Source organism: Danio rerio, chromosome 6 (assembly GCF_052040795.2).
Source record: "Danio rerio strain M-AB ecotype USA chromosome 6, GRCz13ab, whole genome shotgun sequence".
Taxonomy (NCBI): Eukaryota; Metazoa; Chordata; class Actinopteri; order Cypriniformes; family Danionidae; genus Danio; species Danio rerio.
Genome location: NC_141026.1, coordinates 60,846,968 through 60,869,180, shown reverse-complemented (window position 1 = coordinate 60,869,180; position 22,213 = coordinate 60,846,968). Strand labels below are relative to the sequence as shown.

Here is a 22,213-nt window from a genome sequence, read left to right as displayed (position 1 = left end):
AAGTAACTAAAATTGCAATTCATCTGAAATTCCGCTAGTCCTGGCCGCTCCTGCTCCAAAACAGAGCAAATTTCAATTGAGCCCACTGTTAGAATGGCCAACTTTACCGCAGAAAAAAAGGTGTTTACAGACTGGTACAAAAAAAGATTTTGGTTCATACAGCTAATATTACCCTTCATGATAACTGTGAGGGGGTGAATATTTTTATAACTCATCCGTTTCCTTTATATTAAGTTATATTAAGTTTGCATAATTAAGGGCGTGGCCACTTGAGTGACAGCTAGGTCTCGTTGGTCGCCGTCACGTCACCTCAGCTGAATCCTGCAGATTAGCCACTGAACTCGGCATATTTATCGTATTTCTGTGTTGTTTTATGTGGCTTTACACAGTCAGTTGCCTTTTGGACTTGTTTCCTACAATTATTAGATGGCATGGCATGCTGAGGGCACTTAATTGTGCTCACAAACCATTCACGTGGCCTCCGTTTCCCATGTGAGTAAAGTTCTATACTTATATACCATCTCTATACATGTATTTGTTTTATTTAAGATCCTTTATCGTTTATATTTATATTTAGAGCTGTAATGCACTCCAGAATCTGATGAATTGATTAGCTGTAGGCTGTAGATCAGTCATCTGAAGCGTTGTCATACAGTGTTATGCTGGATTTCATCAATAGTCCTGCATTTACTAACACAGACTATATCTGAAGTGTTTGGAAGTAATTCGCGTTTTCCTCCTGTTGAAAAACGTCATAAGAACAATGTTTAGTGGCTCAGTGTATTACAGCAGTGTTTTTAAAAGTCTAAACACTTTATTGATATGGTGAACAACCAATCAGAACACAATCGAGTCACAGGTGATGAAGTATTAAGCGTTTCTCCCAAAGTAAAGTGTGTCTGAACCAGGTCCAAGCTAAATGCCAGCAGGTGTCTGTAGCTCCGCCCACTCTCCGCCTCTTTGCCCTTGTTTGGTATCCCGTCGTGGGTGTGATGACGCGTGAACAAAATGGCGACGGTTGGCCACGCCTACTTGTGGCTTCTTTTGCGCTCTTCAGAAACCTATGAGTGACGTCACGGACACTACGTCCATATATTTTACAGTCTATGGTGGAAACGCAATCCTGATAAAGTTGACTTGTAATGTAAATGTAATGTAATGTGTATTTATATAGCGCATTTATTGTGTATGGCCATACACCCAAAGCGCTTCACAATCATGAGGGGGGGTCTCTCCACACCACCACCAGTGTGCAGCATCCACTTGGATGATGCGACGGCTGCCACAGGACAACGGCGCCAGTGCGCTCACCACACACCAGCTATTGGTGGAGTAGAGGGACAGTGATAGGCTTGACTTGTACTGACCCATATCGTACCTCTGTGGAAACGGGCCATAAATTCCCCCAGCTTGGCCAGACTTGGCTCCAAGTTGTGCGTCTTCGGATGTGGAGCCCTGAATAAAGTTACAAATTAAGTTGTATGCTCCACCAGCCGAAATCATGCCATGTGCACCCAAAACGAACATCCACCAACACAGCGATGACTAGCGGACACATCGAGTATAAACCAGCCTTCTGTCGTCATCACGAGTGTTTATTGTTGTTTCTCCTCCTCAGCTGACGATGGCGCCGGCGCTCATGGGAGAAAAGCCCGTAGCGCTGCATGAAACTCCTCCGCCACAGGACGCCGCCGCTCCGCCTCATGATTCCCTGTCGTCAGCGCAGCAGAGAGAGGCGCCGGGGCTGTTCGATCCGTACGGATCCTTCATGGACACCATCTACACCTCCTTCCTGCAGGTGAGTGAGCTTCGACTAAAAACTGAGATTATAACAACTCGAACCCACTCACCTTTCCAGCGCTCCTCCAGCATGACACTCAATGTTTTAAAGGGCCATGAAGCCCCTCGTCTCAGCAGGGTGTTTTCACACCTCTACTTTGGAAAAAGTCTGAAAAGTGGGCGTGTCCAGCTCTGTTTAGGGGGGAGTGTCGGAGGAACTAAATTGGGAGGGTGTGGGAGTGTCTATTTGGGCACGCTGAGTTTTTAGAGTCAAAATACACACACACACACACACACACACACACACACACACACACACACAGGGGAGAAAGTGACTGTGTTTACATGGACATCTGTAGTCGAATTATTTGCCAAATGATTAAATGGTGGACTTTAACTGCAGTTTGGCTCTTTCATTCAGGGAATTCATTCATGTCCCTCACGACAAATGAGATATTTGATTCGAGGAGCTGCTGTAAGCGTGTATTTTTCATGCAATGTTTGATACCGCACGGCGAATGAGAGAAAAAAATAAACTCAGCATTTCCCGGAAACTTAGATGCACACGGCAGGTAGCGTCAGAAAGCCGCATGTGTTATTCCGGTCACAAAATACGGTGAAAACCCTACACGACAGTAATAGTTTGGTTGTGGTGCTAACATGTTTACACTCGGTGCAATTGTTAACTTAGTTTGATACGAACAAACTGAATAAACAAAGAGCACTGGTCGCTCACTTACCAAATCTGTAGAGACAGGACAATCACCAGCAACTAGAGCCGCGTCTTTATTAAGAGGAGACGAGCAGCGAATCCGGATCTCAGCGTTTGCAGATGAGAACAGCTCTCAGGTAAACAATAATCCTCCTTAGACACGTAAGTTATTGTTGTCGAGCGTCGCGTACACTGTTAATCCACACGTGACTCCAGCTGAGCTCTCACAGAGAGAAAATGAAAACAAAACTGAACTGCAGCAAACTATAAAAGCAACACTTCACGCTTGTTTTACCAACACAACGTGGCGTCTCTGCCGTCTAAACACTCTGACAGTAATGAATATTAATGAAGTTGCACAATAGAGCGCGCTGATTGGTTTGAACCAAGCCTTACTCATGCATTAATGCAACACACTGTAAGACAGAATAAGACACACTCTGGCACAGTCGTCCAGTCTGCACGCTGGAATACACGCTATTATCTCATGACCGTGACGCAGCTTCAAAAATTTGTTTCAAACCGGAAGTACGAATTTACTTGAAATAACGCAAAAACAACCAATTTACACTCTTTAGTGAAATATAGGTGTCCTAATAGTGTTTTTAGCAGTGTGGGACACATATACCACTGTCAACAGCTCAACACATGTGTTCTGGTGTTTCGTGACCCTTTAAAAGCACTCTAAAGGACTTATCGTCTCTCTATGATGGTACCACAAGGCGGCGCTCACTCACCATTATTGAAATGTGCTGTGGAAATAAACATTGCGTTGTTCTTGCAGGTGAGCGAACGCGGCTCCGACTCGAACCCGCTGACCTTCCCAGCGCTCCTCCAGCAGGCTAGCGCTCCTCCGTCTCTGAGCCCGCGCCGCGCCTGCTCCGTCCACAACCCTGACTTGTCCCGCCTAGGCCCGGATGTGGCTCAGTCTCCGGCCCGCGGGACGCCCAAACCCAGCGGAGACTCGCCGCCGCCGCCCTGCAGGCCAGCCGGAGCACACGCACTCACAGTAGAGGAGGCCAAAACACACACATCCAAACACTGTGTGTTCAGCAACGGCCTGCGCTCTGGAGGAGGAGAAGAAGAAGAGGAGGATGAGGATGAAGATGCAGGAGTGCAGGAGTATCTGAGTCCCACACAGAGGACGAGCAGAGACGAGGATGAAGATATCAGCCATGCGGAGCAGATCAGGGTCAGTGAGGGCTTCACACTAGCCACATTTAATCCATTAAATTGCCTTTTTACATATATTTGTTTTAATTTAGAAGTTTTATTTGCTTTTATTCTGTTTTTTTTTTTATAAAAGTATTTATAGATGTCTTGAGAGAATATTTCTGTAAGTTTTTACCAAGCCGCAACCTCCCGCTCTCCCTCAGGAAGCCAAAACGGAAGTAACTAAAACTGCAATTCATCTGAAGTTCCTCTAGTCCTGGCCGCTCCTGCTCCAAAACAGAGCAAATTTCAATTGAGGCCACTGTTAGAATGGCCAACTTTACAGCAGAAAAAAGGTGTTTACAGCCTGACACAAACAAAGATTTTGGTTAATACAGCTAATATTACCCTTCATGACAACTGTGAGGGGGTGAATATTTTTATAACTCATCCGTTTCCTCTATATTAAGTTATATTAAGTTTGCATAATTAAGGGCGTGGCCACTTGAGTGACAGCTAGGTCTCGTTGGTCGCCGTCACGTCACCTCAGCTGAATCCTGCAGATTAGCCACTGAACTCGGCATATTTATCGTATTTCTGTGTTGTTTTATGTGGCTTTACACAGTCAGTTGCCTTTTGGACTTGTTTCCTACAATTATTAGATGGCATGGCATGCTGAGTGCACTTAATTGTGCTCACAAACCATTCACATGGCCTCCGTTTCCCATGTGAGTAAAGTTATATACTTACATACCATCTCTATACATGTATTTGTTGTATTTAAGATCATTTATCGTTTATATTTATATTTAGAGCTGTAATGCACTCCAGAATCTGTCAGATTGATTAGCTGTAGGCTCTAGATCAGTCATCTGAAGCGTTGTCATACAGTGTTATGCTGGATTTCATCAATAGTCCTGCATTTACTAACACAGACTATATCTGAAGTGTTTGGAAGTAATTTGCGTTTTCCTCCTGTTGAAAAACGTCATAAGAACAATGTTTAGTGGCTCAGTGTATTACAGCAGTGTTTTTAAAAGACTAAACACTTTATTGATATAGTGAACAGCCAAGCACAAGTGGTCAGAACACAAGCGAGTCACAGGTGATAAAGTATTAAGCGTTTCTCCCAAAGTAAAGTGTGTCTGAACCAGGTCCAAGCTAAATGCCAGCAGGTGTCTGTAGCTCCGCCCACTCTCCGCCTCTTTGCCCTTGTTTGGTATCCCGCCGTGGGTGTGATGATGCGCGAACAAAATGGCGACGGTTGGCCACGCCTACTTGTGGCTTCTTTTGCGCTCTTTAGAAACCTATGAGTGACGTCACGGACACTCCATATATTTTACAGTCTATGGTTTTTACCAGTGTTTTTGTGCTTTTCTCATTTTATTTTAGTTTTTTTTAAATAAATCTATTTAGCTTCAGATTTAGCTTCATTAAAAATGTTTGAATTAATCTCAGTTCACATGGTCGACTCTTAATCAGAGTATTGTCTTAATCGTATTAAAGTCAGATGATTGGTGTCCATGTAAACGTGCTCATTGTGTGCTTTAATAATCTGCTGAATTACACACTCTTAATGTGTGTGTGTGTGTGTGTGTGTGTGTGTGTGTGTGTGTGTGTGTGTGTGAAGGCTGAAGACGTGCACCCAGGATCCAGAAGGGGGCGCAAGAGGAAACAGACGTGAGTTCTTCATCCTCTTCTTCGTTCACTGCAGAGCCTTTACTCCTCTTTCTTATCCTGTCTTCATCTTTCTCCTCATCCTCATCCTCAGGCTTCAGATGGGTTCAGATCTGCCCGGCGGCATCGACAGCATCATTGAGGAGCCTTCGGCCTCTGCAGTGAGGGAACACACACATTTCACACACCTTCAGCTGTATATGTACATGTGTTTGTGTTGACCTGTGTGTGTGTGTGTGTGTGTGTGCGCGCAGATCTTGGTGTCCAGATCATCTCGCTCCAGCAGAGGAAAGAGACGCCGCGTCCTGCGCTGAACAACACCAGCACTACATCAGCCACTGTGAAGAGTCACGCCTGTTTGTGTATGTGTGTGTGTGTGTGTCTGAACATCTCTCACTCACTTTGTGTGTGTGTGTGTGTGTGTGTGTGTGTGTCTGAATATTGCTTGCTGTCTGTCTCAATGCCTCTTGCTCTATCTGTGTGTCAGTCTCTCTCTCCCCTCTTTGTGTGTGTGTGTGTGTGTGTGTGTGTGTGTGTGTGTGTGTGTGTGTGTGTGTGTGTCTGAATGTCGCTCACTCTGTCTCGCTCTCGCTCAACCTGTGTGTCTCTCTCTCTCATTCATTCATTCATTTTCCTTCAGCTTAATCCCTTATTCATCAGGGGTTGCCACAGTGGAATGAACCACCAACTATTCCAGCATATATTTTATACAGCAGATGCCCTTCCAGCTGCAACTTAGTACTGGGAAACACCCATACACAAAATACTCCTTCACACTCACCCCGTGTTGGCGTGGGTTTCCTCCGGGTGCTCCGGTTTCCCCCACAGTCCAAACACATGCACTATAGGGGAAATGATGAACTAAACCTGCTGTAGTGAATGAGTGTGTGTGTGAATGAGAGCGTATGGGTGTTTCCCAGTACTGGGTTGCAGCTGGAAAGGCATCCGCTGTGTAAAACATATGCTGGATAAGTTGGTGGTTCAATAAAGGAGCTAAATTGAAGGAAAGTGAATGAATTATATTAATATAAATATATTACCATAATATATCAATAACATATTAACAGATTATTTTCTGAAGAATTATCAGATTTTTTTTGGTTTGTTTTAGTTTTTTAAGCTCCTTTTTTCAGCAAAAAAACTTTGACTTTTAAAATCATTAAGCAAAAATTCATCTCATTTTTATGAATATGAATTGTCCAGCAAATAAGTTTTATATAAAATAAAACTAATATAAATTAGTTTTAAACTAATTTTTTTTATAAAAAATAAAACTAAAATAATTTAGTTTTTTAAATCAACAAAAAACTCAAACATTTAAATGAATTTATGCCCCAAAAAGGCATTAATATTATTATTATTATTACTGCTACTATTTTTATTTTTGCCATTCAATGTTTCTTCATAGCAGAATTTTGGATTTTTTATTTGCTGGAAAACTACCAAAAAAAAAAAAAGTTCTTCATGAATTACATTTTTCCCCATACATTTTACCACATAACATCCCCGACACTAATTTCTCTGGTGGCCGAGAGAGCTTCACTTGCTGCAATTTAAGAAAACACATGCAACTACAAAAAACATATAAGAAAACGCTCTGCATAATGCCTGCATCTCACAATGCAAACAAATTTACTATAACGCCTGCATTCTCACAATGCAAACAAATTTACGATAACGCCTGCATTTTCTCACAATGCAAACAAATTTACGATAACGCCTGCATTTTCTCACAATGCAAACAAATTTACGATAACGCCTGCATTTTCTCACAATGCAAACAAATTTACGATAACGCCTGCATTTTCTCACAATGCAAACAAATTTACGATAACGCCTGCATTCTCACAACGCAAACAAATTTACGATAACGCCTGCATTTTCTCACAATGCAAACAAATTTACGATAACGCCTGCATTCTCACAACGCAAACAAATTTACGATAACGCCTGCATTCTCACAACGCAAACAAATTTACTATAACGCCTGCATTTTCTCACAATGCAAACAAATTTACGATAACGCCTGCATTTTCTCACAATGCAAACAAATTTACGATAACGCCTGCATTCTCACAATGCAAACAAATTTACGATAACGCCTGCATTCTCACAACGCAAACAAATTTACTATAACGCCTGCATTTTCTCACAATGCAAACAAATTTACGATAACGCCTGCATTCTCACAACGCAAACAAATTTACGATAACGCCTGCATTCTCACAACGCAAACAAATTTACTATAACGGCTGCATTCTCACAATGCAAACAAATTTACGATAACGCCTGCATTTTCTCACAATGCAAACAAATTTACGATAACGCCTGCATTCTCACAATGCAAACAAATTTACGATAACGCTTGCATTTTCTCACAACGCAAACAAATTTACGATAACGCCTGCATTCTCACAACGCAAACAAATTTACGATAACGCCTGCATTCTCACAACGCAAACAAATTTACGATAACGCCTGCATTCTCACAACGCAAACAAATTTACGATAACGCCTGCATTTTCTCACAATGCAAACAAATTTACGATAACGCCTGCATTCTCACAACGCAAACAAATTTACGATAACGCCTGCATTCTCACAACGCAAACAAATTTACTATAACGCCTGCATTTTCTCACAATGCAAACAAATTTACGATAACGCCTGCATTTTCTCACAATGCAAACAAATTTACGATAACGCCTGCATTCTCACAATGCAAACAAATTTACGATAACGCCTGCATTCTCACAACGCAAACAAATTTACTATAACGCCTGCATTTTCTCACAATGCAAACAAATTTACGATAACGCCTGCATTCTCACAACGCAAACAAATTTACGATAACGCCTGCATTCTCACAACGCAAACAAATTTACTATAACGGCTGCATTCTCACAATGCAAACAAATTTACGATAACGCCTGCATTTTCTCACAATGCAAACAAATTTACGATAACGCCTGCATTCTCACAATGCAAACAAATTTACGATAACGCTTGCATTTTCTCACAACGCAAACAAATTTACGATAACGCCTGCATTCTCACAACGCAAACAAATTTACGATAACGCCTGCATTCTCACAACGCAAACAAATTTACGATAACGCCTGCATTCTCACAACGCAAACAAATTTACGATAACGCCTGCATTTTCTCACAATGCAAACAAATTTACGATAACGCCTGCATTCTCACAATGCAAACAAATTTACGATAACGCTTGCATTTTCTCACAACGCAAACAAATTTACTATAACGCCTGCATTCTCACAACGCAAACAAATTTACGATAACGCCTGCATTCTCACAACGCAAACAAATTTACTATAACGCCTGCATTCTCACAATGCAAACAAATTTACAATAATGCCTGCATCTCACAATGCAAACAAATTTACGATAACGCCTGCATTCTCACAATGCGAACAAATTTACGATAACGCCTGCATTCTCACAATGCAAACAAATTTACGATAACGCCTGCATTCTCACAACGCAAACAAATTTACTATAACGCCTGCATTCTCACAATGCAAACAAATTTACGATAACGCCTGCATTCTCACAACGCAAACAAATTTACGATAACGCCTGCATTCTCACAATGCAAACAAATTTACGATAATGCCTGCATTTTCACACAACGCAAACAAATTTACGATAACGCCTGCATTCTCACAACGCAAACAAATTTACGATAACGCCTGCATTTTCTCACAATGCAAACAAATTTACGATAACGCCTGCATTTTCACAATGCAAACAAATTTACGATAACGCCTGCATTCTCACAACGCAAACAAATTTACGATAACGCCTGCATTTTCTCACAATGCAAACAAATTTACGATAACGCCTGCATTCTCACAATGCAAACAAATTTACGATAATGCCTGCATTTTCACACAACGCAAACAAATTTACGATAATGCCTGCATTTTCACACAACGCAAACAAATTTACGATAATGCCTGCATTTTCACACAACGCAAACAGATTAATAAAACACGCTGCATTCTCACAACGCAAACAAATTTCAAAAACACGCAAAAATTGCAGCGCGTTTTAGTAAATTTGTTTGCGTTGTGAAATTGCAGCGCGTTTTTGTAAATTTGTTTGCATTGTGAAATTGCAGCGCGTTTTTGTAAATTTGTTTGCGTTGTGAAATTGCAGCGCGTTTTAGTAAATTTGTTTGCGTTGTGAAATTGCAGCGCGTTTTTGTAAATTTGTTTGCATTGTGTGAGAATGCTGCGCATTTTCTAATGTTTAATATCAAACCGATGAAGATAAGTTTTCTTAAATTGCAGCACGTAAAGCTCTGTCGGCCGCTGTAAATTTTTCCTGTTGTGGTTTTAACAGAAGAGACACATCGCTGACAGTCTGCAAACATCAGTCCTCATGCGTCACAGCCAGTGCATGCATATGGAGCACACACAACACTAATATAATAATGACTATAAATTCTCCATCTATTTTTACTGTTGTTTTTCTCTTGGCTCTTTGATTTCCCACAATCCTTCAGTCCAAACCCCTTTCACCAACAGATTGAGAGTCAGTTTTATGCATGACTCTGTGTTGTCTGTGTTTTTTCTGTGTGTGTGTGTTTGAGAGAGAGAAGCAGGAGTGTGTGTATTGTGTATTTGTAGGTCTGTAGGCTTTAGTCGTGGATCAGGACTGTGTTTCCCAGAGTTCATCAACACAGGCACAAGAATATTACTGAATATTTAAAATAATGATTTAATAATGAGGCTGATTATGCAATTTTACTATTGACTTTCTGTAAATATGTACAGTTTTAGTATTTTATTTTGTACACCTTTTTTAGGAAAACAAAAAAAAAAAATGATCAATTTGTAAAATATTTCTCCTGCAGGGGAAAACCCGACAGAATCTTTCCTTTCTCATATTCATGTTTGATTTGTAAAGAAAATACTTTGAGATTGTGAACAAGTAGCATTTCCTTTTTATCGGGAGTTGATTTTTTTTTGTTTTATTTAACAAATTAAAATGTTTTAAATGAGATGAGACGTCTACTGCTAGATTATTTGTGTGTGTGTGTGTGTTTTTTTAAAGAAATGTTTACTTGTCCTTAAGGAATATACACTCACTGGCCACTTTATTAGGTACACCTGTCCAGCTGCTCGTTAACGCAAATGTCTAATCAGCCAATCACATGGCAGCAGCTCAATGCATTTAGGCATGTAGACATGGTCAAGATGATCTGCTGCAGGTCAAACTGAGCATCAGAATGGGGAAGAAAGGGGATTTAAGTGACTTTGAATGTGGCATGGTTGTTGCTGCCAGACTGAGTATTTCAGAAACTGCTGATCTGGGATTTTCACGCACAACCATCTCTAGGGTTTACAGAGAATGCTCCGACAAAGAGGAAATATCCAGTGAGCGGCAGTTCTGTGGGCGCAAATGCCTTGTTGATGAGGTCAGAGGAGAATGGCCAGACTGGTTCCAGCTGATAGAAAGGCAACAGTAACTCAAATAAGCACAAACTGACCCAGCTGGGGCTTGAACCAGCGACCTTCTTGATTGGATATACATATGAGCTTGAATATTGTTGATAAAATTGCTGACGATTAAAACGAAAGCTCTAAAATCAGTGTATTCATCATCATGATGGGGTGAAAATAAACAGTGAGAAACAACACCATGAGCCGTCATTCTGGAAGCTGTTTATTATCCAGAGAAGCATGTGAAATTCTATATTGAAACTGGTCATCATTTGTGGACTGAACACCACATTAATAATACAATAACGGTTACAAGCAATCTCTCATGAGAACAAGATCAGCACAACACACTGCAAAGAGCCTTTACTCAGAGTTTGTGTCCTGTTTGCAGTCCATATATCAACAAACTCTTGAATTAAGAAGCATTTTCTGTGTTGTTTTCAGCAATAATGAAGTGAGTTTGTCCTTAAAACAAGCACAATAATCCACCAATGGAGTGGAATAATCTTATTTTACAGAATAAACATTATTTTTCGAACACCATAGGCAGATTATTTAGAACAAACTCACCTCAATACTGCTGAAAACAAGATTATAATTGTTACTAGTCTGAAAAACGCTTCTTGATTTAAGAGTGTTTAGATATTCAGACTAGAATCGAGATGCACACTGAGTGGAAAGCCTGTGTCCTGCAGTGTGCGCCTCTATATTTACACAATGCACGATGGAGGTGCGGGAAAACTCTCTTCGGGTCTTCATTATGTTCAGATTCAGACGTTTGTGAGTTTCAGAGTCTGTGTGAATGATAAAGGGTGAAGCTGTGGTTTGGTCTCCACCTTGGTCTGCTTTTGCGGACGGGAAGCATCTACTTGTTGAGTTTCTTCATCCTCTGGTCCAGCGCTGAGAAGTTTTCCTCCACGGCCAGCAGGTTCTCCTTCATGGTCTGCTGGACCTGCGGTCAGTCAGAGAGATGGAGGATGTCATGAGTAAATACACACCTGATCATTCGACAGTAGGAAACGCTCACACTTTACAATAAAGGTAATGCATTTACTAACATCAACTAATACTGAGCCAAACATTTACCACGGTATATGAACATGTTCATTCATACATTTTCTTTTCGCCTTAGTTCCTTTATTAATCAGGGGTCGCCACAGCAGAATGAACCGCCAACTTATCCAGCATGTGTTTTATGCAGCAGATGCCCTTCCAGCTGCAACCCATCACTGGGAAACACCCATACACACTCATTCACACTCATACTCATACACTACGGCAGGGGCGTAGATTTAGGGTGGATGGAGAGGACGTGTCCCCACCAATATCCACCAAATACTGAAATGTCCCCACCAATAATTTCACTTAAAAAACATTGCGCTGTCAGTATAAACCTAGACATGACGAAAGGGTTAAATCACGTTCTCTCCTTGAGTCGCACCGCCCTCAAACACATATAAACATTGTCCCTGCTGTCAAGCAACTGCTCAGGGGGAATTTCCCAATGTGTGTGAGGTGTGTGACACGTACAAGTGAGGATGGCCGTAGCAGAAAAAGGTGGACATAAAGATCGTTTTTCAACGAAAAGCGTAAGTCACATAAGCTGAAGTTCCCTATACTGAGAGATTCCATCATGATAATGCCGCTATTGCTAGTGTTTCCGCCGCTTTTATGTTCAGTTTAACGTTAAAGCAGACTGATATATTATTATACAATATTCCCTGAAAACTAACTGCAGAATAAACACCTGTAAACGTATATGACCCTGCCAGTTCTCCTAATCTCTAGAGTATGTCAGAATAACTACAATATCTCACAAAATATTGCTCCATCTTTTAATAATACTACATGTTTAACTTGTACAAAAAATGAACGAAAGTGTTTATTAAACTCTCTCTTCATCAGTTCATTAACATTACTTTAACATTACACTTTTAGGCCTGTGGCCAGCTTATTTTCTGAAAAACTGCACCTTTTATTCATCTGATTAATTATTCATTCTTATTAATTAAGGTATAAATATTACATTTTAGTGACATATTAAGAACTAATTTGTGCTGGATTATCTTGTTGGATAGTTTGATTATTGGATATTTTTGATGTACCAAAAATATTTCCTACCATTTTGTCAGATTACTTTATTTACACATGTGCATTTACACTGTAGGTTTCATTACAGTTTTATAAATAATAAAAAAAACTTTAAGTTCTTAGAATAAAGAAGAGTTCAGATGCCAAAAGCTCTAAATGCCATGTAAATGAGCATTTTTCTCAGCCTCTTATATTTATGTTCAGTTATTTACTTTAAGGGCAATGAAAAGAACGCATTCGTCACTATAAAAGTTAAATCCTCACACAGAAGTTGGAGAAAATGCTAATTTTAGAAGCAAATATTAAATGGCATATAGAGGTTTTTGCATCTGAACTCTTCAAATATGAAAGTCTGAAAAAAATTTTCTTTGGGAAATCTGTTAAAACTTGATTTAAATTAAAAACTGAAGCCTATAGGCAAATAAAACAACTGGCCAGCGCATGATTCAACCTTCCTCAGTGAGAATTTGGCCATTTGAATGATAAGATAAATTCAAATATAATAATAATAATCAAACTTTTGGTCTTTCAAACCACCTGAAGCTCCTTGGGTAAGCGCCTGACTATTTAATTTAACTTAATAAATTGTATAAAGAGAGGATTAATTATTAATATATTTGAATAGCAGTTAAATAATTTATATATATATATATATATATATATATACATACACACACACACACACACACGTGCACGCAAACATAGACAGACAGACACATGCAGAAGCATACACACACACACACACACACACACACACACACACACACACACACACACACACACACACACACATATATATATATATATATATATATATATATATATATATATATATATATAAATTATTTAACTGCTATATATATATATATATATATATATATATATATATATATATATATATATATATATATATATATATATATATATATATATATATATATATATATATATATATATATATATATACTCAAGCCCAGTCACCAGACATGACCATTATTGAGCATGATGAAGGAGGAGGTGTTGAAGATGAACACAAAGACTCTTGATGAGCTCTGGGATCCTGCTGAACGCTTTCTTCTTCATTCCAGATGACTTTATTAATCAGTGGTTTGAGTCATGTCAGAGATGTATGGATGCAGTCCTCCAAGCTCATGATGGAGTCAGACACAATATTCATTCTGTCTCCACTGCAGCAGGACTTTAAACAGAAATAATATCCAGTATAGAATATAGTCATGAGACTTTAGTCAGACCTTACTGTCCTAATGAAATCATTAATAATCAAGACATGATCAGATTTTATTGAGCTCAAATAAGCAAAATCTAGAGGCCTTCACCTTTCATATGAGCCACTTGTCATACCAAACGATCAACTAGATATCAAGTTATTAGTTATATTAATTAACATATTATAATTAATATATTAATTATCCTAAAACTTGGATAGGCGACAAGACTTTTGTCAGGGAGTGTGTGTGTGTTTACAAATGAAGGATTGAGTGTGTTTAAAAGTAAAGGATTGTTTGTGTATGTGTGTGTGACCTGTGTCAGGAGTGTGCTGTTGTCCTTCAGTGAGTTGTTGATCATCTGCTGCGTCGTGTCCAGGTGAGTCAGGAGCTGCCCAAACTGCATCGCTAAAAACACACAAACACACACACACATCTTAACACACATACACTGCACTCTGTTTACATATTAACAGTAATAATAATAATAATAATAGTAGTAATGATAATAATAATAATAGTAGTGATCATAATAATAATAATAATAGAAGTAATAATAATAATAATAGCAGTAGTGATAATAATAATAGTAGTGATAATATTAATAATAAAAATAATAATAGTAGTGATAATAATAATAATAGTAGTGATAATATTAATAATAATAATAATAGTAGTGATCATAATAATAATAATAGTAATAGTGATAATATTAATAATAATAATAGTAGTGATAATAATAATAATAGAAGTAGTAATAATAACAATAGTAGTAATAATAGTGGTAGTAATAATAATATAAATATTAATGGTAGTAGTTATAATAATAATAGTAATAATAATAACATTAGTAATATTAATAATAATAATAATAGTGATAATAATAATAGTGATACTAATAATAATAGTAATAATAACAGTAATAATAATAATAATAATATAATCATTTAAAAATATATATGATTATTAATAACTATATAAAACACAGTAAATATGTTTATAGAAGTACATAAAGTGAAATAAAGTCATATTTCATGTAGCAATATTAGTCTTCTTAAATAACCAATCAAATAAAGAGCAGAGAATCAGGTGATCTTGCAAACAATATTTTGTGTTATGCTATTACATCCATGTTTTAGATATTCTTTTTAATCATTAAAGTATTTGACTCCCAGACCTTATAGCAGCTGTAGTACTGATGTGTATGATGCAGTAATACTGCTGTAAACACAGTGTTACCCTGCTCATGCAGCTCTCGGACTGCAGTCAGTCTCTGCACCACCTGCGGGAGAGAAGTGGCCATCGCATCCCACTTCTGCACCACATCATACAGCTGAGACACCTGCACACACACACGCACACACACACACACACACACACACACACGTGCACGCAAACATAGACAGACAGACACATGCAGAAGCATACACAAACACACACAAGATTGGGAAATTTATAATTAAAATTTATTTGGTCACAACTGTACTCATGACAGTTTAAAACAATTATTAGTGTCTAATGTTTATATCTCCCTTTTAAATTAATAGTTTTAAATTAATTGTAATTATACTTATTAAAAATCTTAATATACGTTTAATAAACAGGAAAAATCAAGAGAAACACACAAAAATATTACATTTATTTTCAAACAGTGTAGTTTATAATTTTTTTTATTGCAATAACAACTCTTGAATTTAAATGTATTATATCTCGATTCCTAAAGATGTTCGGCGTATATATCTGTTCAATAAACTGTTCTGCTTAAAAGCACCAAAATATATAGTCAATATTTACTGAGAAATGGATAAAAATAGTCATTTTTAAAATGGGGTGTGCTCAATTGTGCTGTGAAACGTTTGTTCATCATCATCATCATCTGGACTCCACACTTACTTTACTCTGAGTCTCTGCGTCCTCCATCGCCGCCTTGTGTTTGGCAATTTCATTCATCTTCCCCAAAACACTCTGGAAGCAGTCAGAAAACAAGCGTTCAGTGTCCAATACTGACTCTAGATTTACACTACACAATAACACATTAATGGTTCATCTAAAACTCTCTGGAAGCACAAAATCAGTCAAGCTGCAGCGGTATGTGTGTGGGAAAAGTCAGACAAACAGATTTGTATTTTATGCCAAAAATCATAAGACTATTAAATACAGATCAATCTCATTTAAGACATTTTGTAAATTCTCTGATATTGATATATTATAAACATATCAAAACCAAGCGACAACCTCCCGCTCTCCCTCGGGAAGCCAATAAGGAAGCAACTGAAACTGCAATTCATCCAAATGGAGCATTTCAATATGGAGCAAATTTCAATTGAGCCCACTGTTAGAATGGCCAGCTTTACGGCAGAAAAAAAGGTGTTTACAGCCTGGTACAAAGAGCAATTTCGGTTCATACAGCTAATATTACCCTTCATGACAACTGTGAGGGGGTGAATATTTTTATAACTCATCCGTTTCCTTTATATTAAGTTATATTACGTTTGCATAATTAAGGGCGTGGCCACTTGAGTGACAGCTAGGTCTCGTTGGTCGCCGTCACGTCACCTCAGCTGAATCCTGCAGATTAGCCACTGAACTCGGCATATTTATCGTATTTCTGTGTTGTTTTATGTGGCTTTACACAGTCAGTTGCCTTTTGGACTTGTTTCCTACAATTATTAGATGGCATGGCATGCTGAGTGCACTTAATTGTGCTCACAAACCATTCACATGGCCTCCGTTTCCCATGTAAGTAAAGATGTACACCATCTCTTTAAATGTGTTTGTTTTATTTAAGATCATTTATCGTTTATATTTATATTTAGAGCTGTAATGCACTCCAGAATCTGTCAGATTGATTAGCTGCAGGCTCTAGATCAGTCATCTGAAGCGTTGTCATACAGTGTTATGCTGGATTTCATCAATAGTCCTGCATTTACTAACACAGACTATATCTGAAGTGTTTGGAAGTAATTCGCGTTTTCCTCCTGTTGAAAAACGTCATAAGAACAATGTTTAGTGGCTCAGTGTGTTACAGCAGTGTTTTTAAAAGACTAAACACTTTATTGATATAGTGAACAACCAAGCACAAGTGGTCAGAACACAAACGAGTCGCAGGTGATGAAGTATTAAGCGTTTCTCCCAAAGTAAAGTGTGTCTGAACCAGGTCCAAGCTAAATGCCAGCAGGTGTCTGTAGCTCCGCCCACTCTCCGCCTCTTTGCCCTTGTTTGGTATCCCGCCCTGGGTGCGATGACGGGCGGACAAAAAGGCGACGGTTGGCTGCGCCTACTTGTGGCTTCTTTTGCAGTGTTCAGAAACCTATGGTCGACGTCACGGACACTACGACCATATATTTTACAGTCTATGATCAAAACTCAATTTTTGATGAGTACTGTGCACTGCTAAAAACCTAATTCCTTCAACGTTAAAGATGATTTTCTCAATATTTAGATTTGTTTAAAACCCTCAGAATCCAGATTGTCTAATAATTGCATTTCAGCTAAATATTATCCACCCTAACAGAACAAACGTCAATGGAAAGATGATTTATTCAGCCCAGAAATCTCAACTTCAGAAGATTTACGACTGCTTTTGCGGTCCAGAGTCACATTTCAAAAATAAATAAATGATAATAACAACAACAATAGGTAATATTATATTTATTAGATAGACTTTTTGATTGTCTTTGACTCGTTGGATAAAAATGCTGCTTTATTCGTTATGTTTTCATGCAATATTCCATTTTTGTGCATAAATCTATTTCACAACTTTAGACGGAAAACAGCTTTTGAGTTACTTACTGGGATGGAACCCTGGAATGTTATAAGACTGCCTAATAAAGGCTTAATCAGTGTGATCTGCGTATGTCTGTGTGTTTCACCTGTAGTCTGGCCTCCACCTGGTCCAGTGTAGCAGCGTCCAGAGCACTGACCCGTGCCTGCAGCAGCTCTAAAGTCTCCTATGGACACAGATCAACACCGCATGTTATCACGGCCATCACAGCAGATCTCATCTCACTTACAAATGTGTGTGTTGGGTTTTGTTGTATGTTTTGTTGGTTGCACAGCAGCTCGTGTGCATTTGCCAGTCTTTTACAATATCATGCATTAATAATAATAGATGTGTCCATCAGTGGAGATGTTGATCAGTGCTTTACCGTCAGACTGGAGCCCTGAACCCCGGAGCTGAGCGGCCCCTGAAAACACACACACAGTCAGAAAAATCAATCAGTTCATTAAAATATAAATAAATAAATAAATAAATAAAACTTTACTGAAGCAAAGAGAAAAATAAGAGTCAAATTAAAAGTCTAATACATGAAATCTAAAAACTTACATTTTCCCCAGACGTAAATATAAATATGTGTGTTTGTATGTACGTACAGTATATATCACTGTATATACTGCACAATGCAATTTGTACAGTAATATTTTCTTTGTCTTTTAGTGGATATATTAAATAAGAGACCTGCTGTAGCTTTGTTTACTAAACAAGTGGTTCTACCTGGATTTGGGTTATCATTATTATAAGCCCCTGTGGGAATATACATTTAGTGTGCTTTCACACCTGTGAATCGATTCAGTTGTTCTGAAACAGAGATTACAAATGTTACATTGTTGCTCTTTGCTCTTGGAGCGGTTCGCTTTCAGACTGCAGAGTTTCTAACCGGACCAAAAGAGCTAAAATAAGGCACGTGTGAGTAAACTCTCCTCACATTGGTCAGAGTGTCAGGGTTTATTTTGCAGTGTCCCGCTCAGCTGTCAGGAGAGGTGGTGGTTTGGTGGTGATTGACAGGGCGCGCGCGACATGTCTGAGGAGAGACGCGGTGGGGAGGGGTGAGAAGGGTGCGCGACGATGCCTATTTGAGGACCAGGAGGGAGACGTGAGATTACCGGGAGATCATCACTCGTTTGCAGGCATCCGGAGACTCGCGAAACTTCCCGCCATACTCATAATTCTCTCTTCATATAGCCGTAAGCCTATTAAATATCCATAAAACACTGTGATATAACCGCGCTCGGATCGGATCGCTTTCTCACTGCAATCGATCCGCTCCAGGGTTCGTTTCAATCGAGCCGAGACCACCTCATTCAAGCGATCTCGGAGCGATTACTTTGGCGCGGAACAGAGCGCGATTGCCCTGTTCACATATGCCAAACGAACCGCGCTAACTGGGCAAACGAGACACGTTCCGAAACAAAAGTGTAGGTGTGAAAGCACCCTTATATAACCTGGTTCCAAATTAACAATAATCTATATCTATATCCATATATATATCTATATCTATATCCATATATATATATATATATATATAATGTTATATTCTTTGGTTTTTAATTAGCTTATCTCATTCAAAACTTTGGCTAAGGTATGGCAAAGAAAATAATTTAGTTATTATGTTTAAAAATTTACTAAAACATTCTATGAAACAGGAATCCGGGAAGTATTTAAAAATTAAAAAACTGGGCTGATCATTTTCTCTGTAACTATATATACATTACTATATGTATATCTGTTCATATTGCACAGGCCTCAGTCCAGTAAGTGTTTTTAGACTAAACTCATAGTGTTTTTGGCTCACCCGTTTGTCTGACCCAGACCCCACCGCAGTCTCCAGCTCCGCTAGACGTCTCTCCAGCTCTGCTACCTGCAACACACACAAGGGTGAAAACAGTGCTACAACAGTTTTTTTGTATTGCGACGCAGTTCGCAGTGGGCGTGGCTTGTTTTTTCTACTGCGAGCTGATTGGGTGTAGTAAAGTAGGCGTTTCATTCAGAAAGATAGGGAAAAGGGCTTGGGTAGAGTTACGTCACATTCACACGGGGCATCAGCGTCAATGCTTGACTGAGGGCGTGTCTGAAGTTGGGGCTGAAGCGATCGTCATAGCAGCGTCAGCCAATGAAATTCAGTCAGCAATAGGCCACTGTCTAGCTGGTGTATTTGCATACAGCGATCTGATTTGCTGACGCTTCTGTTGGCGCTTGAAAAGTTGAGCTAGTCCCAACTTCTGCAGTGAGCAACGCCTCTGAAGCGGCGCCGACGGATCCACAATGCAGTTCGGCAACACCTGACGTCACCTATTCAAAGTAAAGGCGAAGCGTTGACACTGACGCCCTGTGTGAATGGGGCGTTACATTCATATAGCTCTTTTCTGAACACTCAAAGCGCTGTACACATTGGAGCGAATCTCCTCATTCACCACCAGGGTGCAGCATCCAACTGGATGGCGAGACAGCCATTGAGCCAGATCACACACCAGCTGATTGGTGGAGAGGAGACAGAGTGATAAAGCCAGTTATGATGTTAGGAGGCTAATGATGGCTATGTTAGGAGGCCATGATGGACTGAGGCCAGTGGGCAGATTTGGCCAGGATACCGGGGTGAAACCCCTACTATTTTTAAGGATATCCTGGGATTTTTAATGACCACAGAGAGTCGGGACCTCAGTTTAATGTCTTATCAGAAAGACGGCGCTCACTGAGCAGTATAGAGTCCCCGTCACTATACTGGGGCGTTAAGCCTGGTTTATACTTCTGCGTCAAGTGACCGGCGTAACCCTTCTGCGCGCTGTCTCTCTTGGTCTGCATTAACACTTCCGAAACGCTAGTTGGCAGTGAGGTGTAAATGTGTCTCTGTGTCAAACTCAAACTCGCTCATTTTGAGGCAGGAACCGGCGGAGGTGCAACAACTTTAACCATCAGGTAAACACAAAACAAAACTCTCCATCCGGAGCTCCTTCACGGGACTCCACACTCGTAAACAATCGCTCCATTGGGTTCACGCCGCTCGCACGGCTCTCGGTCCGGCCCAGACTCGTCAGCGCTACCAAGTCGACCAAACACAGAGCTTGCGCTACACGTCGTTTTTGAGAGGTGCATGTCAGCGATGCCGATGTCCACGGCGTAGGGCTATGCGTCAGCGCCGTAGCTTACGCGTGCGCTTGACGCAGAAGTATAAATCAGCCTTTAGGACCCACAAAGACCACAGGTTGGGCACCCCCTGGTGGTCTCAGTGACACCACTTCCGGCAGCAACCCAGCTTTCCCATGTGGTCTCCCATCCAGGTACTGACCGGGCGCAGCCCTGCTTAACTTCAGTGACCATGTGAGAGTTGCAGAGCAAAATCAATACAGTTAGTTTGATTTCAAATACTTTAATTTGTTACGTTTCTTAGTTACTACATCATTAAAATCATTTTACATGGACCCACAGACGATTATTATGTGCAGAAATAGCAATTGGTAATTAATCATGCTGGACGTCTAATGAAAGTCGTACCTTTGCAGATTCAGTGAACTTCTCCTGCTCGGGTCGACTGTGGAGCTCATAGAGAATCACTCCGTCTGGGCCTTTGGGTGCTGCGGTTTTCCCATCCGCACCCGCTCCGCTCCGGACGCCCCGCGCCACCTCCAGCTGCGTCAGCAACCGCCTGAACACACACACACACACACACATACACTTATACACACCTTCAAGCAACTAACACAATCTTCCAAGTCTACTACTAAATGCTTACATTCATCCATGGTTACAATCAGAAAAATAAGCAGGCGCATCACGCTCTGCTGCATTCACAGCTCTGGGCCCGATTGCACGAACATAAGAAGCTGAATGGTTTTAATGCACATTAACTGGAAAAGTTGGCGGTTCATTCCGCTGCTGCGACCCCTGATTAATAAAGGGACTAAGCCGAAAAGAAAATGAGTAAATAAACGATTAAATATATATTTTCTGCCATTACAAACATTCTCTCGCGCACACATGGTGGTCAGACTGCGCAGCCCAGTTTTGGAACCGCTGATCTAAAGTGCTATTCCATCACGTGGTAATGTCAATGGGTAATGTGTGTGGCCCCTAATGTTTTGTGAATATGCTCACTGATTAGCTAAAGCGGAAAATGATGGGGTTTAGACTGACTTGGCGAGCACTCCATCAGGGTCGGTGAGGTTGATGTGGGCGTCGGGTCCGAGCAGAGAGTCCAGATGAGCTGAAACCAGCTGCTGTTTGAGCTGCGCCGCCTGCTGAGCCAGAGCCACCGGCGTCAAACGCTCCTCCGCACCGCTCTCTTTAGTGCTCGTCTGCACACACACACACACACACACACATACAA

At 39.9% G+C, this 22,213-nt stretch overlaps 3 protein-coding genes and 1 long non-coding RNA gene across 9 annotated transcripts in view; 2 read left to right on the top strand and 2 right to left on the bottom strand.

Annotated features, from left to right (window-relative positions):
* The window catches only part of mbd6 (methyl-CpG binding domain protein 6), a 39,067-nt gene extending 32,338 nt beyond the window's left edge, over positions 1-6,729 (top strand). For 2 of the 3 annotated variants that reach the window (XM_087258134.1, XM_087258133.1), the window contains 5 exons: positions 1,619-1,798; positions 3,276-3,683; positions 5,274-5,323; positions 5,415-5,481; positions 5,575-6,729. In XM_087258134.1, coding sequence (XP_087114260.1) covers positions 1,619-1,798; positions 3,276-3,683; positions 5,274-5,323; positions 5,415-5,481; positions 5,575-5,634 — 765 coding nt within the window. In that variant the 3' untranslated portion in view covers positions 5,635-6,729. The remainder of the gene's footprint in view (positions 1-1,618; positions 1,799-3,275; positions 3,684-5,273; positions 5,324-5,414; positions 5,482-5,574) is intronic. The other variant, XR_015494305.1, reaches the window with a different exon arrangement.
* The window catches only part of LOC147843705 (uncharacterized), a 999,056-nt gene that overhangs the window by 83,714 nt on the left and 893,129 nt on the right, over positions 1-22,213 (top strand). Inside the window, exon 2 of the mRNA XM_087258202.1 lies at positions 2,650-2,826. The gene's annotated coding sequence lies outside the window, so the exon portion shown is untranslated. The remainder of the gene's footprint in view (positions 1-2,649; positions 2,827-22,213) is intronic.
* LOC147843712 (uncharacterized) lies at positions 8,378-10,358 on the bottom strand. Of its 3 annotated transcripts, none has more exons than XR_015494408.2 (3): positions 9,265-10,355; positions 8,658-8,923; positions 8,378-8,582 (listed from the first exon to the last, which is right to left on the bottom strand). It is a non-coding gene; the product is annotated as an uncharacterized LOC147843712 (long non-coding RNA). The 3 variants fall into 3 exon arrangements; XR_015944676.1 differs by having other exon boundaries at positions 8,393-8,628; positions 8,695-8,923; XR_015944677.1 differs by having other exon boundaries at positions 8,395-8,628; positions 8,695-8,923; positions 9,257-10,358.
* dctn2 (dynactin 2 (p50)) overlaps positions 11,002-22,213 on the bottom strand; it is a 32,731-nt gene continuing 21,519 nt past the window's right edge. Inside the window, 9 exon segments of one of the 2 annotated variants that reach the window (NM_201166.1) lie at positions 11,002-11,746; positions 14,428-14,519; positions 15,351-15,453; positions 16,005-16,076; positions 17,984-18,061; positions 18,260-18,298; positions 19,685-19,750; positions 21,382-21,532; positions 22,021-22,181. In NM_201166.1, coding sequence (NP_957460.1) covers positions 11,660-11,746; positions 14,428-14,519; positions 15,351-15,453; positions 16,005-16,076; positions 17,984-18,061; positions 18,260-18,298; positions 19,685-19,750; positions 21,382-21,532; positions 22,021-22,181 — 849 coding nt within the window. In that variant the 3' untranslated portion in view covers positions 11,002-11,659. 2 annotated transcript variants of the gene reach the window in all.